Source organism: Acinonyx jubatus, chromosome D2, assembly GCF_027475565.1.
Source record: "Acinonyx jubatus isolate Ajub_Pintada_27869175 chromosome D2, VMU_Ajub_asm_v1.0, whole genome shotgun sequence".
In the NCBI taxonomy this organism is placed as follows: Eukaryota; Metazoa; Chordata; class Mammalia; order Carnivora; family Felidae; genus Acinonyx; species Acinonyx jubatus.
In genome coordinates, this window is record NC_069393.1 from 7,738,278 (window position 1) to 7,753,240 (window position 14,963).

General features: G+C 36.9%; 1 protein-coding gene across 7 annotated transcripts in view; it reads left to right on the forward strand.

Moving 5' to 3' along the window:
• The window catches only part of RYR2 (ryanodine receptor 2), a 749,501-nt gene that overhangs the window by 291,230 nt on the left and 443,308 nt on the right, over window positions 1-14,963 (forward strand). For all 7 annotated transcript variants that reach the window (XM_053207799.1, XM_053207801.1, XM_053207802.1 and 4 more), the window contains 2 exons: window positions 5,903-5,917; window positions 13,228-13,302. In XM_053207799.1, coding sequence (XP_053063774.1) covers window positions 5,903-5,917; window positions 13,228-13,302 — 90 coding nt within the window. The remainder of the gene's footprint in view (window positions 1-5,902; window positions 5,918-13,227; window positions 13,303-14,963) is intronic.

Consider the following 14,963-nt stretch of genomic DNA (forward strand, 5'->3'; position numbering starts at 1 on the left):
ATCGGCCTCTAGCGTGGTGCCTGGGGTTGCAGGCCTCTAGCGTGGTAGCCTAGTGCGTGGGGTTGGGTGGAGCTGGGACGAAGGGATGGAAAACAGTGTGATATTTGTCAGATGTGGTGCAGTGTCTGTAGACCGAATGAGGTCTCGTACATATACTTGCTCTTTTCAGGAATACGTTGATGCTGTTGTAATTGGTAAGATACAAAATTCTTTCAAATGTTCCTAACTGAATAGCAGTTTAAAAACAGTAATGTGTTTTCATGTGCATGTACTGCCATGTGAGGGCCTGTGAAATGCTTTCATGTTTTCAAGGTTCATACGTGTTTGAAATGGTTTGGAAAAAAATAGAATGTTCTATACTTTGATATACACAATTAAAAAATTTTTTAACATTAATTAATTTTTGAGAGACAGAGAGAGAGCATGAGCTGGGGAGGGGCAGAGAGAGAGAGGGAGGCACAGAATCTGAAGCAGGCTCCAGGCTCTGAGCTGTCAGCACAGAGTCCGACATGGGGTTTGAACTCGTGAACCATGAGATCATGACCTGAGCCGAAGTCAGACACCCTGATATACATAATTTTTTATATGTAGGTGGTGATCTGAGTATAGGTGAGGCTTTATGTATCTTCGGGTCATTATGATCCATATATTTTGTGCAGAGATCAATTTGTTGGTTTTGATTTAGACAAATTTTTTTCACGAGACAAGCTACAAAAAGAGGAAAGCCCTAAATAGCTCTTTTACTTCATATTTTAGGCGTTCATGCAGCTCAGTGATTTATAAACCTGTGTCAGCGAGCCAAAATGGGAGGATTTATGGTAGCCTTTCAGAAGCATTTATTTTTCTTCGCCCTTCAAAAGAAGAAGTGGATAATTACACACATATATATTTTCAAATTCATGACACTCAAAAGAAAAGGCAGTTCATGTAAATCCTTTCTGTACAGAATTGTCAATAGGTTGAAAATGACAACAGTGATGACCAATCTGCCCCCCAAATATAGTGAATTATTTAAAAGATATGAGCATGCACCTGTAACCAGATAGTTATTATTATGAGCCATGTGAGGGCATAGCCACAGTCTCAATGATTACAGGTATCACTGCTCTTTCATGGTAATGAAAGCCGTGCCCCTTTTAGATGCTCTCTGGGCCTGCAGTCAACATGCCTGTCAATCAGTTCAGTTTTGGATATTTTCAGTGGAGAATCCCTAGAAAGTTAAGTATTTACATACAGTATTTTTATCATAAGAGAAATAGTTGAGGGTTTTGTTATTACAAATATGCATACATATATCCTATTAGATAGTATATATTGATATACACTTGGACCTTGGAGTTGTTACTTTTAAACTTCTTTTGGTCCCTCAAATATATTGGGAACATTATTAATTTAAAATAACCACCAACATGGGAATGCAAATTGGTGCAGCCGCTCTGGAAAGCAGTGTGGAGGTTCCTCAGAAAATTAAAAATAGACCTACCCTATGACCCAGCAATAGCACTGCTAGGAATTTACCCAAGGGATACAGGAGTGCTGATGCAGAGGGGCACTTGTACCCCAATGTTTATAGCAGCACTCTCAACAATAGCCAAATGATGGAAAGAGCCTAAATGTCCATCAACTGATGAACGGATAAAGAAATTGTGGTTTATATACACAATGGAGTACTACATGGCAATGAGAAAGAACGAAATATGGCCCTTTGTAGCAACGTGGATGGAACTGGAGAGTGTGATGCTAAGTGAAATAAGCCATTCAGAGAAAGACAGATACCATATGGTTTCACTCTTATGTGGATCCTGAGAAACTTAACAGAAACCCATGGGGGAGGGGAAGAGGGGAAAAAAAAAAAGAGGTTAGAGTGGGAGAGAGCCAAAGCATAAGAGACTCTTCAAAACTGAGAACAACAATCTGAGGATTGATGGGGGTGGGAGGGAGAGGAGGGTGGGTGATGGGTATTGAGGAGGGCACCTTTTGGGATGAGCACTGGGTGTTGTATGGAAACCAATTTGACAATAAACTTCATATATTGGAAAAAATAAATAAATAAAATAACCACCAACATGGATGGACCTAGAGGGAATTATGATAAGTGAAGTCAGACAGAGAAAGATAAATACCATGTCATTTCACTTACATGTGGAATCTAAAAAACAAATGAAGAAACAAAAAAACAGGAACAGATTCATACATACAACAAACTAGTGGTTGCCAGAGGGAACGTGGCGGTGGGGCGGGGGCGATGGTCAAACTAGGTGAAGCGGATTAAGAGGTACACACTTCCAGTTATAAAATAAGTCACTAAGATGAAAAGTACAGCATAGGGAATATAGTCGATAATATTGTCATAATGTTTGGTGACTGCACTTACAGTGGGGAGCTTTACGTAATCTATACGTTGGTGAAGCAATGTCATACACCTGAAACTAATAAAACGTTGCCTGTCACTTATACTTCAGTTAAACAGATAGCCACCAATAACCTCAAGTCTTTGGTGGTGAGAGGTCTTTTTCTTTTTTCAACATCGTGAAATTTACCAGATGTATATCCCCACTTGCAAAGCAGAGGTTACCAGTTGGGGGATTATGGAGAAATCCTAGCATCTTGCTACATGCAAGAGAAAAGATGGCAAATAAGAAATTCAGTGGATAGCCTGTGTGCAAAGTAGGACGTTTCCTGCCCTCAGTGGAAACTTCGTTTTAAAAGGTCCTCCTGCATCAAAATTTTGCTCTGGCCTTTCAGATTGTTGGATTGGATAAGTCTTTTTAGTGACAAGCCCCCAAATGTTTATTTTGTGCTAATTCCAGATCTATATAATTTTTGAGAAGATTGTTTCAGTAAAGGTTCTTTTAAAACTTCTAAGAGAGGTCCATGTATAGAAGTATTACATTTTTAAATCAGTTGTCATTTCATAAAACTGAAATAACAGCTTGTTTTAGTTTATTTTATTTAAATTTTTTTAATTTTTATTTTTGAGAGAGAGGGAGAGAGAGAACGCAAGCAGGGAAGGGGCACAGAGAGAGGGAGACACAGAATCTGAAGGAGGCTCCAGGCTCTGAGCTGTCAGCACAGAGCCTGACATGGGGCTTGAACTCACAAACTTGTGAGATCATGACCTGAAATGAAGTCTGATGCTTAACCGACTGAGCTACCCAGGCACCACTGAAATAACAGTTTAAAAAATTCAAAGTTGAACTGAAAGGCCTAGCTATGGTAGAGGAGCTTTTTCGGTCTCCCGAATCACTGTTTCTTTCTTTATACCAGCAATGGATTGAGTGTAATTATGCGTTCTCTTGATGTCCCATGTTTGATCACAATTTTCCTAAAGGAGTATTGCTATTTGATTTGTTTTCCTACTCATAATCATTTGCATATGCCAAGAAAGCCCTTCAGGTGTCTCAGCTGTGCTAGATCAAATGACATAAACTTACAGACCAAAGACTATTCTGCTTCCGTTTGCCATCCATTGGCCCCCCTCATGGCCATCTATCTGTGAGTTACAGCTCAAGGATGTCTAATTCTCTTCCTGGTTCATGTGAACGTAGCGTAATGGGGGCTCTGCCTCCAGCTCTTGCTCACGTTTGAAGCTTCATCGGACCTACCAATTCGGAAGTCATTTACACTAACCCTTGAACACTGGGTTACTGCCACTTGCCCTTTACCCTAAAGAACTAAAATCTCTCCCTGTGTTTCATCCTCCACCAGTTTCTTCTAGACAGAAAGCAGCGTCAATTCATCTTGGTGCCTGGACTCTTCCTTCGTTTATAGTCCTCTGTTTCTGTATCTTGTCTAATAGAATTTTAGCTTTTATCTAATGACCTTTGCATGAGGGAAATAAATAATTCTTTCAGTAAAGTGGAAGCATAAGGTGATACTCTCTAACCTAAATCAAGCCTATTCTCTTCAATATTTATCTTTAGGCATGAGTTTCTTCCTTTAATCATGTCAGCACCTTTTAAAGGATTTTGTTACTCTTTTTTCTGTTGCTTTTTATCATATCTAGGCAGTGTTTACATTGAGATTAAATTGCATATATATCCTTTTTGTTTTAATGTGTCTTGCTTGCTTTTTCATTCCCCAGTGATCCCCTTTGAACTTGTCATAATGTTATCACTTGGTTATCAGTTGTGCTTGAGCCAAATGGACCAACCAGTGGTTTGCACAGAAGGTTAATGTCAGTAATGCCACAAGTAATCTTTCATGTTTTTGATTATCTTTTGATGATGTGTGTCTGGTACATGAGCTGTTCTTTCTCATGCTGCAGATGGATATTTTGGCCTTTGCTAATTTTCAGTATTTGTTCTCTTTCATCCTATATCAGGATTACTCTCCCCAGTGACTCGCCCTTCTTGTAGTTAAGACACTACTTAGGAATTGTAAATAGCAGCCCTCTGTTCTGACTCTCCTGACCATTCTTTTCTCTATTTATTACAGTTCTGATGTAGTTTAACCTAGAAAACAGAAAGTCAGCTTGAGAACATTTCTCAAGGAAAAATCTCTGAAACTGAGCTCAATTAAAAAAAAACAAAAACAAAAACAAAAACTCATGAATAAAGTATCTGTTATAAGCTATGATCTGTACCAAAAGTTTGGAATTGTGTTTTTCTTTTAATTAAGGCTTTAAAAAGGATTTTTCCTAATTCCTCATCTAGTGATATTTACATAATAGGATCTGATTGGCCAGTTTCATCATGGAAAATAAATTTTCTAATGTCATTTACCATTGATACCACTTACAAAATTGTAACCAAACAGCCTATATTTTTAAAGCTAAGAATGAAATGGTTCTTTACACATTTTCCTTAAATTTTTGATATTAAAGAATCACCTGTCTGTCTCACTCAGAACAGCATGCAACTCTTGATCGGGGTTGTGAGTTTGAGTCCCACGTTGGGTGTACAGATTACTTAAAAACAACATTAAAAAATATAATATTAAAAATGAAAAAAAAAACCCAGTCAAAGTAGAGTTTCCATTTAGTAACATGTAAATTACTATGCATGTATGTTTCAGGAAAATAACTGTGGTATTTACAAATACTATGTTAGATAACTTCCCCCCTGCTGTTGTCTTTAAAGTGAATGTGAACGTGTGTATCTTTTCTCTTTAGGACTTAAACACTGTGACAGCTAAATTTAACCCTAAGTTTGGAAATATATTGTTATTTTTCCTTCTTAGCTCTTTGGCATCTGTGAACCTCTTCTAAGAGGAGGCAGTCAAATTTTATGGGTCTAAAGAAAAATGAAGAAATGTATGTACAAATTAGGTTTTGCAGAAGTAAAATGAGCTATTATTATATATGCAAATCATAAGGAGAGAAATGTTTTAAGGGAAAAAGAGAAAAGTTTTTGTGGTTTTTCTTTGAAATACACGTCTCGGAATATGTAGTATCTAGAACCTGCTTATTGTTTTTTGCATGACCTGTAAACAGCTTATCACAGCCTCTTAATTTACAATCCACCTTACCTGTTTCTAATCCACTATCTTTACTAAACTTTGTTGGGTTGCTGTTTTATATCACTGCATTTTTATGCAAGAGATAAAAAAAAAAGGTATAAAGCATTTTTGAGTATCATTTTTAGAATATACCTTTGGTTCTTTTGGTGCTTAGTGGCTATGTTATAAATCGAATCATGCATTAAAGTACAGCAGCATGTTTTCACAGAAGTAGGAGAAACTGATATAAAGACAATTTCAAAGAGAGTTCTGCCTGCTACATCTTTCCTCTAGCATGTAGTTGATATGAAGTTTTCTTGTAATCTCACAGTGAGGGTGGTAGTTTTTTTATTGTTCACATAACTCTATTTTGAGCAGTGGAACCTTTATAAATAAGAGCTATTTTTAAGAAGTCTTTGCAAAAATGTATAATATTTTCTCTCTTTTCCTTCTGCCCCTACAGAAATTCATGATGAAGGTAAGACATTGGATCATCTGGTCTATATGTAATACTTGGTGCGTTTTAAATTTGGTCACATGGATTTGTTTTTTAATTCGTGGCACCTTTCTTCGCATTTTCAAGTTTTTAAAAATTAAATCAAACTTTGGAACTTGTAAATTTAAATCAATCACACATTTAAATTTGACGTCTTAATGAACAATGTTTGACATTTTGGGTCATATTGTACGACATTAAGTTTTATTTAGCCGATGTTAGGAATTTCTCCTATCAAAACTTATTTTTTTCACAGCTTTCCATTTAGAATTTTCACTCTGGGGATCATATTGGCTGTTTTGCTTTTAAAGCTGTCTTGCATGAATACAATATGAAATTTATACTCTGGGAAATTGGAAGAGGCACCATGAAGCTGCTACAGGAGAAGTGAAAATAATTTAACCCCTTTTCATTTCTTAACCAAATTACAAAAGTGGAAAGATCTTAAAAGACAAGTTGAAAGGGGAGAGAAAAATACGTGACATGTTATTGAAGGAAATATGAGGAAGAAGAGCAGAATGTCATTCTTTTGAGATACAAACTAGAAGTTTTTTGTTTTCTTTTTATGTACCTACCATTTTTTCTCATATAACATTCATGCAATTTAATTTTTATTTGAAAAGCCAAGAAACAATGTGTAGAGAAATTTATTGTATTCGCTCAGTGAAGGCTTAATATAATTTAAAAATCCAAAAGAATGTCATTTCTTTTTAAATTTCTTTTTAATATTTACTTATTTTTGAGAGAGAGAGAGACAGGATGTGAGTGGGTGAGGGGCAGAGAGAGAGGGAGACACAGAATCCCAAGCAGGCTCCAGGCTTCGAGCTGTCAGCATGGAGCCCCACGTGGGGCTCAAACCCACGAACTGTGAGATCACGACCTGACCTGTGAGATCACTTAACCAACTGCGCCACTCAGGCACCCCAAAAGAATGTCATTTCAAAAGATATAAACTATGAAACCTATTAACTTAAAGTTCTGGATGTAGATTTAAAAGGTCGCATGGAAGAAAAGGAAGTAAAGTGTCCCTGGTTGAGTGTCTCTTGAGTCTATGTCTGTCATTCATATTTCCCAAAACTCTGTACTATGAGTGTTGTGGGGTCCCCACAACTGGACCTATTCATTAACGTTAAGAATTTGACAGTTGGGGTGTCAGAGCAGATGACTTCTTTGAAGCCATCTATCATCAAGGACACAAAACATTTTCCTAAATTTCAGATAACAGAAGATACTATTATAACCTTAACATTGGGAAGAGAGGACATTAACCACTTAATTAAACATCATGAAACAAGCATTGTAGTTGGGAAATGGTATAAATAGCAGCAAAACATGAGTATGTCCTCTCCTTGCAGATATGAATACGTACCTAATGAAATGGGGTTTGAAAAATTCAGTTTTTCTTGCCAAATCTGCATTTACACTGCTCTTTTTTCCATCTTGCCGTTTTATCATACCAGTCTCTTATCCAATGCCATATCTACTTCCCCTTGGAAGAGGATGAATGGGATGGTTACCTTAAACTTCTCTTTCAAGCGTTTTCATGAGAGCAGGTTCATAGAAAACTCAGTGCAAACAGAAAGATGATGTAGAATGGAGGAGGGCACGTGTGGGGAGCATTGCGTGTAGGAGACGAGTAGTGACCAGACAAGTTCTACTTCTGAAACCAATATTGCATGGTACATTAACTACCTAAAATGTAAATTAAAAAAAATAAAGATGATGTAGAATCAATTTAAACCAGGTAGCATACCTGGAATGATTTGATTAGGGTCTAATTCCCTTTAACTGCAAAGCCAGAAGCCCGATGGCTTATTTTTGTACCTGCATTGGATGATCCAAAGAGGTTAGAATCTAAGCAGAGGGTGTATGTGTGAAGTTATAGCAATTTAAGCCACTTAAACGGGAAAAGATGCCGAATTTTCTTTAGCTTTCATCTTCCAATCGTGATTTGCTTTGGGTTTCATACCTGGACAGGCATTGTTTAACCTCCTAGAACCAGACAGATGTTTCCTTGTGGTGAGAGCCCATTTCTACTCTTGGCGCAGTGGTTGGTTCATAGATCTTCGGTCTGCTTCCACAGGAGACCTTTAGGTTAAGACACCCATCAGAGGTACACCATCCAATGCCAAATGGCCATCTTGACACTGTTCAACTGGCTTCGTCAGACACACTTACTCTGCACCGAAGACAGATTTCACATCAGTTATTATAATCATCTTGTGAATCTAATACGTGATTTCCTGTTAAAGAAGGCAGGGCTGTGAGTGTCTGTGTCCTGCTGCTGGGGACCCATAGGTTGACCGAAATACCAGGCCCCCCAATTCTGTGTGATTCCTCTTTGATCTTGTGCCGTTCACAGTTGCATTTTATAGGTCATTGTCAGATGATTTAAAAGTTTAAGCATGGAGACATTTTTCCATTTTTCTCCCTGGAACAACTCATTTCCCAAATTTGACTATTAGGATTTGAAGGTAAACTTAAAAGCTTCTCTGCTTAAATATCTGAGCACAATGAAAGGAGTTCTCTAATACAAATTTCTTGTTCTTGTCTGTTGTTTCATATTTTGGCGTGTACCCAAGGATCACCTGCAGTAATAAATTTCTTTTAAGATTTCATTGTTTTACTTCTAAAATGGCATGTTATGTCATAGCAGTCAAGGAATACAGAAAAATGCTGTGGTCTGACTTATTACAAAAACAACCTTTTTGCATAATAAGGGCCTGGAATGATGATGTCCTACATTTATTAACATAGCATTTTTATACAGGAAAAAATAGAAAAACGGAAAACTTAAAGTATTTAGGTATTATACAGTTAGTAAATTAGATAGTGTTAAAGAGTAATAATAGGGGAGACATGCTAATAAGGCAATATATAATACAAACACATATTTAAAGAACACAGAGCCAAAACAACAACAACAACAACAACAACGCCAAAACAACAGAAACACAGTGCCAGTAATTTTTTTTGTGTGTAAACCTCTTCAGTATCTTAGTCATTGCTATTATGATTTTATGTTTCGTGCTTTTCTGCTCTTATACATCAAATGTAGTTACAATGATCCGATTTGTCCCTCTTCCCACAGAGGGTAGCATGAATAAATTATACCCCGTGATGGCATATTGTTCTAAATAAATGTAAACATAGAAGCATGTACATCAAAGCTTTTACTTACAATATGGGTCCCCTAATTGGACATCTTTAGTAAGATCCTGGCAAGCCAGAAGCATAGGAATGCCTAATAATACTAAATTGATATTAAGATAATTTGTGTAAAACTTGAAGTGAGGCTGGTTTAGAACACATACAACAGTGTTGATTAGATTTTGTTTGAATGTACTCTGGACTCTTTTATCCACTTACAGCTCATGAGGTCATTTTTTTACACTGTTGTGGAACATTAACCGTGTCAGTCATTTCAGGGATAATGGGTCCAAATCCACACACAGAACTGAAAACATGCTTTCTTTGTTTTTGTTTTTGTTTAATTTGAGAGAGAGAGAGAGAGAGAGAGAGAGAGAGAGAGAACGAATAGGGGGAGAGAAGTAGAGAGAGAGAGAGCACGAATAGGGGAAGAGAAGTAAAGGGAGAGAGAGAGAGAGAGAGAGCATCTCCATGCTGAGTGTGGAGTCAGACATGGGGCTCGATCCCGTGACCCTGGGATCATGACCAGAGCCAAAGTCAAGAGTCAGGTACCCAACTGACTAAGCCACACAGGCGCCCCTGAAAACATGTTTTTAGCTGATATTTTCAGAAAGTCAAATTTCACCTTTTAATAACTGATGGTTAGCTCTCCAACATCAGAAGTACTGAGAGAGTTTGGAAATGATAGTTGTTGATGTTTTTGTTATTTTTTCCACCTAAAATGGCAGTAGCACCTTAACATAGACCCTCATCGTCTACAGGAGACCACAGTAGTCTAGCGGGAGCTGATTTCCAGATCCTGGTTCTGCTGGGGGGGCCCATGAAGGGCTGATGACCAGCAGCTCACTAAATACATCACAGACTCAACCAACCTTAGAGGCAGGGCTAGGGTACCGGCAGCTGCATTTTCAGGGACAGGTAGAACCTAAGTCATGCTTGGAAATGTATTCAAGGACTTGTAAGTTCCAGGTAATATTTTTACGAAAAGGATCTGATGATAATGCATCCCATAGTTGGAGGCATTAAGAATCATACAAAGAATTAGCTCCTTAAAAAAAAAAGCTTTAAGGTTTATTTATTTTTGAGAGCACAAGAGAGAGACAGAGCGTGAGCAGGGGAGGGGCAGGGAGAGAGGGAGACACAGAATCGGAAGCAGGCCCCAGGCTCTGAGCTGTCAGCACAGAGCCCAATGCGGGACCCAAACTCACTGACTGCGAGATCATGACCTGAGCCGAAGTTGGATGCTTAACGGGCCTAGCCACCTAGGCACCCCACAAAGAAGTAACTCTTAAACTTGTTTTCTTTTGTTGTTAGTGTGCAAATATTTGAAGGAAACTACGTGGGATCCAATATATAGTTGTTGAGTAAATGAATAATTAGAGCTTTCAGTTCTTATTGAAAATAAGAAAATATTATGCATGCTACCCTTGGCATCAAGTGCACTGTACCTCTCAGACAGTAGTCTTCCAAGACATAGCACAGAGTGTTTCTTTCGTGTGATACTTACTGGAGAATTAGCAGGACTAGTTAGAGTATAGATGGCTTTCGTGGGAACTAAAAGTCTATTTGTCTCACATAAAATGCCATTTTTCTACTTCTTTTCTAAATTGGTACAATTGAAAGCAATGCTTACTTTGCCCATATGGCAGAGTCCAAAAAACGGTTACTAGGTTAACTTCAAAAACCACTAAGATTATTTTTTTCCTGTGTATGTTCTTGAAAGGGGGCCAGCCTTGAACTACATTAGCTTGATTGACTCTTAACCTAGTTGGTCCTGGCGGGATTCCCAAAGCATAATATGGTTATACAGCTGAGTCCTTATAGATTTAGGTTTGGGAGGCTAAAGGGAAAATGGACCTTTGTTCTGGGGTCCTGATACATCACCCAACAGTGATGATCTTTTTCTCATTGAAATTCTCAGGGGAAGTCCAACAGTCTACCTGAAGCACAGTGTTGTAGAGTGTTGAAGGAAGAACTCTAGAACTGGCTAGTATTTGGTATAGCCACTTCATAAAGTACCAGAAGTTCCCAATATCAGAAGAAGTCCCTAAATATTTGTTCACTTAAATGAAAGCAAGGACCAGGCCAAATTTAACAAAAATATTGACACAACTAACCAAATCCAAAAACAAAATAAAAAAAAAAAAACACAGAAAAGAACCAAGGTACCTCTTTGAATCAATCTCACATACATAATTGTTTTCATATATGTTTGTTGAATGAACAATTATCCAATATATGCTCAAGTGTGGAAATTGCACATTTTATTTTTTTCTGATTTAGAGGCAATTGGAGTAGTACCATTTAAAATGACACATTAGAGGGGTGCCTAGCTGGCTCCTTCTGAAGACAATGCCACTCTTGATCTCGGCGTCGTGAGTTCAAGCCCTATATTGGGGATAGAGATGACTTAAATAAATATAAAAAATAAAATGAGACATGAGAGAAAAAGTAGTGTGGACCATGTGACAGAAATTGCATTCACTTTGTGTTAATTGTGCTCTCTTAAGTAACAAAGTTAATTTAGTGTGGGTTATTTGCATACTTTTTCAGTTCTATTAAAACAATCTGCAGCATAAATTTGTATTTAAGTGGTGAGGAAATCTATAGTGTAAAATCTATAATTGCCTAGTTGTATAAAATCTGTAATTGGAATATCTCCCTTAACCAATTTGAACATTTACATATGTGTGTGTGTGTGTGTGTGTGTGTGTGCGTGTGTGTGCGCGCGCGTGTGTGTATGTGTGTATTATATATAAGTGAACTAAAGCAAAGTGTTAGAGTAAAGGGATCATTTGCCACTTTTGGGTTAAATCTAAGGCCTTGTCCTTCATTTTTAAAAAATCTTATTTTGATTGGTGTGACTGTTAAGTATTACTCAAGGTCAGTTGTATTTTGTGGCTGTGGAACCTGTATGTGGTATGAAAACGTAAGCTCCTATCAGAGTGATCCACATCAGGCAAGGTGAATAAAATTGTTCTTGGCTACACGAATCAAACATTATTTTAAAAGAAATGAATACTTTTCAAAGAGTGCCTAGTTCTGAGAAGGAATATGATTTTGCAAAGTAGACTTTTCCCTTTCGCTCTCAGTGTATGAAAAAAGCGATTCTCTTTTTAAAGCAGGTTTTCTTATTTGAATCCCTTTCAAGACCTGTTTTAAGAATGGTTCTGAGGTCTTTTGAGCATAACATGTAAAAAAAAGTTATCCTAAGGAGTTGTACGGAACAGTAGGAAGCGGGTATCTTTTGAGTGAAAAGAGCTATAGCAGTATAATATATTAACGTACTTTCTTGGGGCACCTGGGTGGCTCAGTTGGTTAAGCGTCCAACTCTTGATCTTGGCTGAGGCCATGATCTCATGGTTCATGAGATCAAGCCCCGCAATGGACTCTGCGTTGACAGCATGGAGCCTGCTTTGGATTCTCTCTCTCTCCCCCTCCCCCACTTGTGCACATTCTGTCTCTTTCTCTAAATAAATAAATAAACTTAAAAAAAGATACTAATGTACTTTCTTCACTTCTTAAAGTATACATAAGTCAGTATCATCACTCCTTATCCTAGTAAGCTTTCCCAGTGATTTGTAAGTATGCTAAAATTTGAGAAGCATTTCTCTATTTCATATTTAAAAACTTGGACTCTTAAAAAAAACAGTTGGAAGGCATGAAACAATTTCAAACCTGTAGATGATTTGATCCATTCTGTGCTTTAGGAATTCTCTTTCATTGAACAGATATTTATTTAGTCCTTATTGTGTGCCAGGCATTTTTCCAGGAACCTGGGGTACAGTGGGTGACCAAGGTACTGTAGTCCCTGCCCAGTGCAGCTCACAATGTAATGGGAAATAGAGACAATAAATAACTATAAATAAGTAATTACAAATTCTGGTAAGTACTTACAGTTACCAAAATCAAGTTCATTCTTCAAGAGCTAGATCAACTGTCAGACTCTCCGTAGAGATTTTTCTTGGTAGCCTTATTCCAACTTAAACATTCTTATCACAGCACTTTGCTTACTTTTATTTTATTCCTTCCTATTAAATGTTTCCTTGATAGTAAGAGAGTATTTTATTGACGTAGTTAAGTTTACTCTTTTTTCTTTCTTTTTTTTTTTTTCTTGTCGACCCTTTCTTCTTTCTATGTAGACTGCTCAAGGTGGTGGTCATCGAACACTCCTGTACGGACATGCCATATTGCTACGCCATTCCTATAGTGGCATGGTGAGTACGCATTTTGATTTCATCTGTTACAGGGCTCATTTAGATATACATCAGCAGGAAGTGTTGGTAATAGCATTTCATTGATGGTATTAATAAATTGGGATGGATGCATTCTTTAATACCTTTGTACCTTATTTATTTTTTCTCATTTAAAAAATGAGAGTTAGCTTAGATGATCTGTAAAGTCCTTCAATTCTATCATTTACGACTCCTATTTTTTATTATCTTAATTTTTGATAGACTGGTTTTAAGAAGACAGAGGTGTAAGGGTCAAATAAATATTTCTCATTTCTGTTTTTGTTTTAAACAGTTCATTTATTAGAAAATTAAATTTTATAATTAAAGAAATTACACAGTTCATTTATTAGAAAATTACTGAAGGATAACATTGAAAAAGTCTATATCCACAGTGTTATCCATATAGGTGTAGATACTCATATACATATTTGTCTATCTAGATACATACTTGATATACTTCTATATATTTTTATGTTATATAATATGCATTATTATTTTATATAGTTTGTAAAATGCATAAAAGTTTTATTCTACTCTTGTAAAAGCTTTATTAGGTTATAAAAGCAATACATATTTATTTTATAAGATTTGGAAATTACAGATGACACAATTCTTCATGATCATGTTAATGGGAGAAGAATGTTTAGGGACTTTAAAAAAATTTAATCCCTGGGGCGCCTGGGTGGCTCAGTCGGTTGGGTGTCCGACTTCGGCTCAGGTCATGATCTCGCGGTCCTGAGTTCGAGCCCTGCATCGGGCTCTGGGCTGACAGCTCAGAGCCTGGAGCCTGTTTCGGATTCTGTGTCTCCCTCTCTCTCTGACCCTCCCCTGCTCATGCTCTGTCTCTCTCTGTCTCAAAAATAAATAAATGTTAAAAAAAAATTAAAAAATATTTAATCCTTTCTGTTCTTATTAATTTTTTACATAATTGAGATCTTACTACATAACCAAATTTATATCCTGATTTTCTAAACATATTATTGTAGCATAAGCATTTTCCACATTATTTAAATTCTTCATCAATATAATTTTCTTGACTACATGATGGTCCAACATTTAGAAGTATAATATAATTGATTGTTTCTTTGATGAAGAAAATCTGTTTTAGAGATTTACATAATTCTGATATTATGTAAATCACTTCAGAACAGGTGACCAAGCATAGCCTCAATATCAGTACCCAAAAACATAAAAAATTGTCAGTCAGGACACGTGGATAGCTCAGTTGTTAAGCGTAAGATCATGATCTCACAGTTCATTGCGTTTGAGCCCTGCACTGACAGTGCAGAACCTTCTTAGGATTCTCTCTCTGCCTCTCTCTGCCCCTCCCCGCTCATGCTCTCTCTCTCTCTCTCTCTCTCTCTCTCTCTCTCAAAATAAACTTAAAATTGTGAGTCTTATTCATGATTACCAGTGTGAAAATCTGACCTAAATTTCTGGTGAATGGAATTCAAAAGTATAAGAAGAGAAGTATAGGAAAACTGTAGATACCATTTAATGATGACTTAATAATATCATTTCTATTAATGTGCTACATCATATAAATAGGCCAGATAAGAAAAATTGTGATCATCTTAACAGGTATTGAAAAAGGTTTTTAATAAAACTCGACACCCATTTCTAATAAAAACTAAGCATTGATG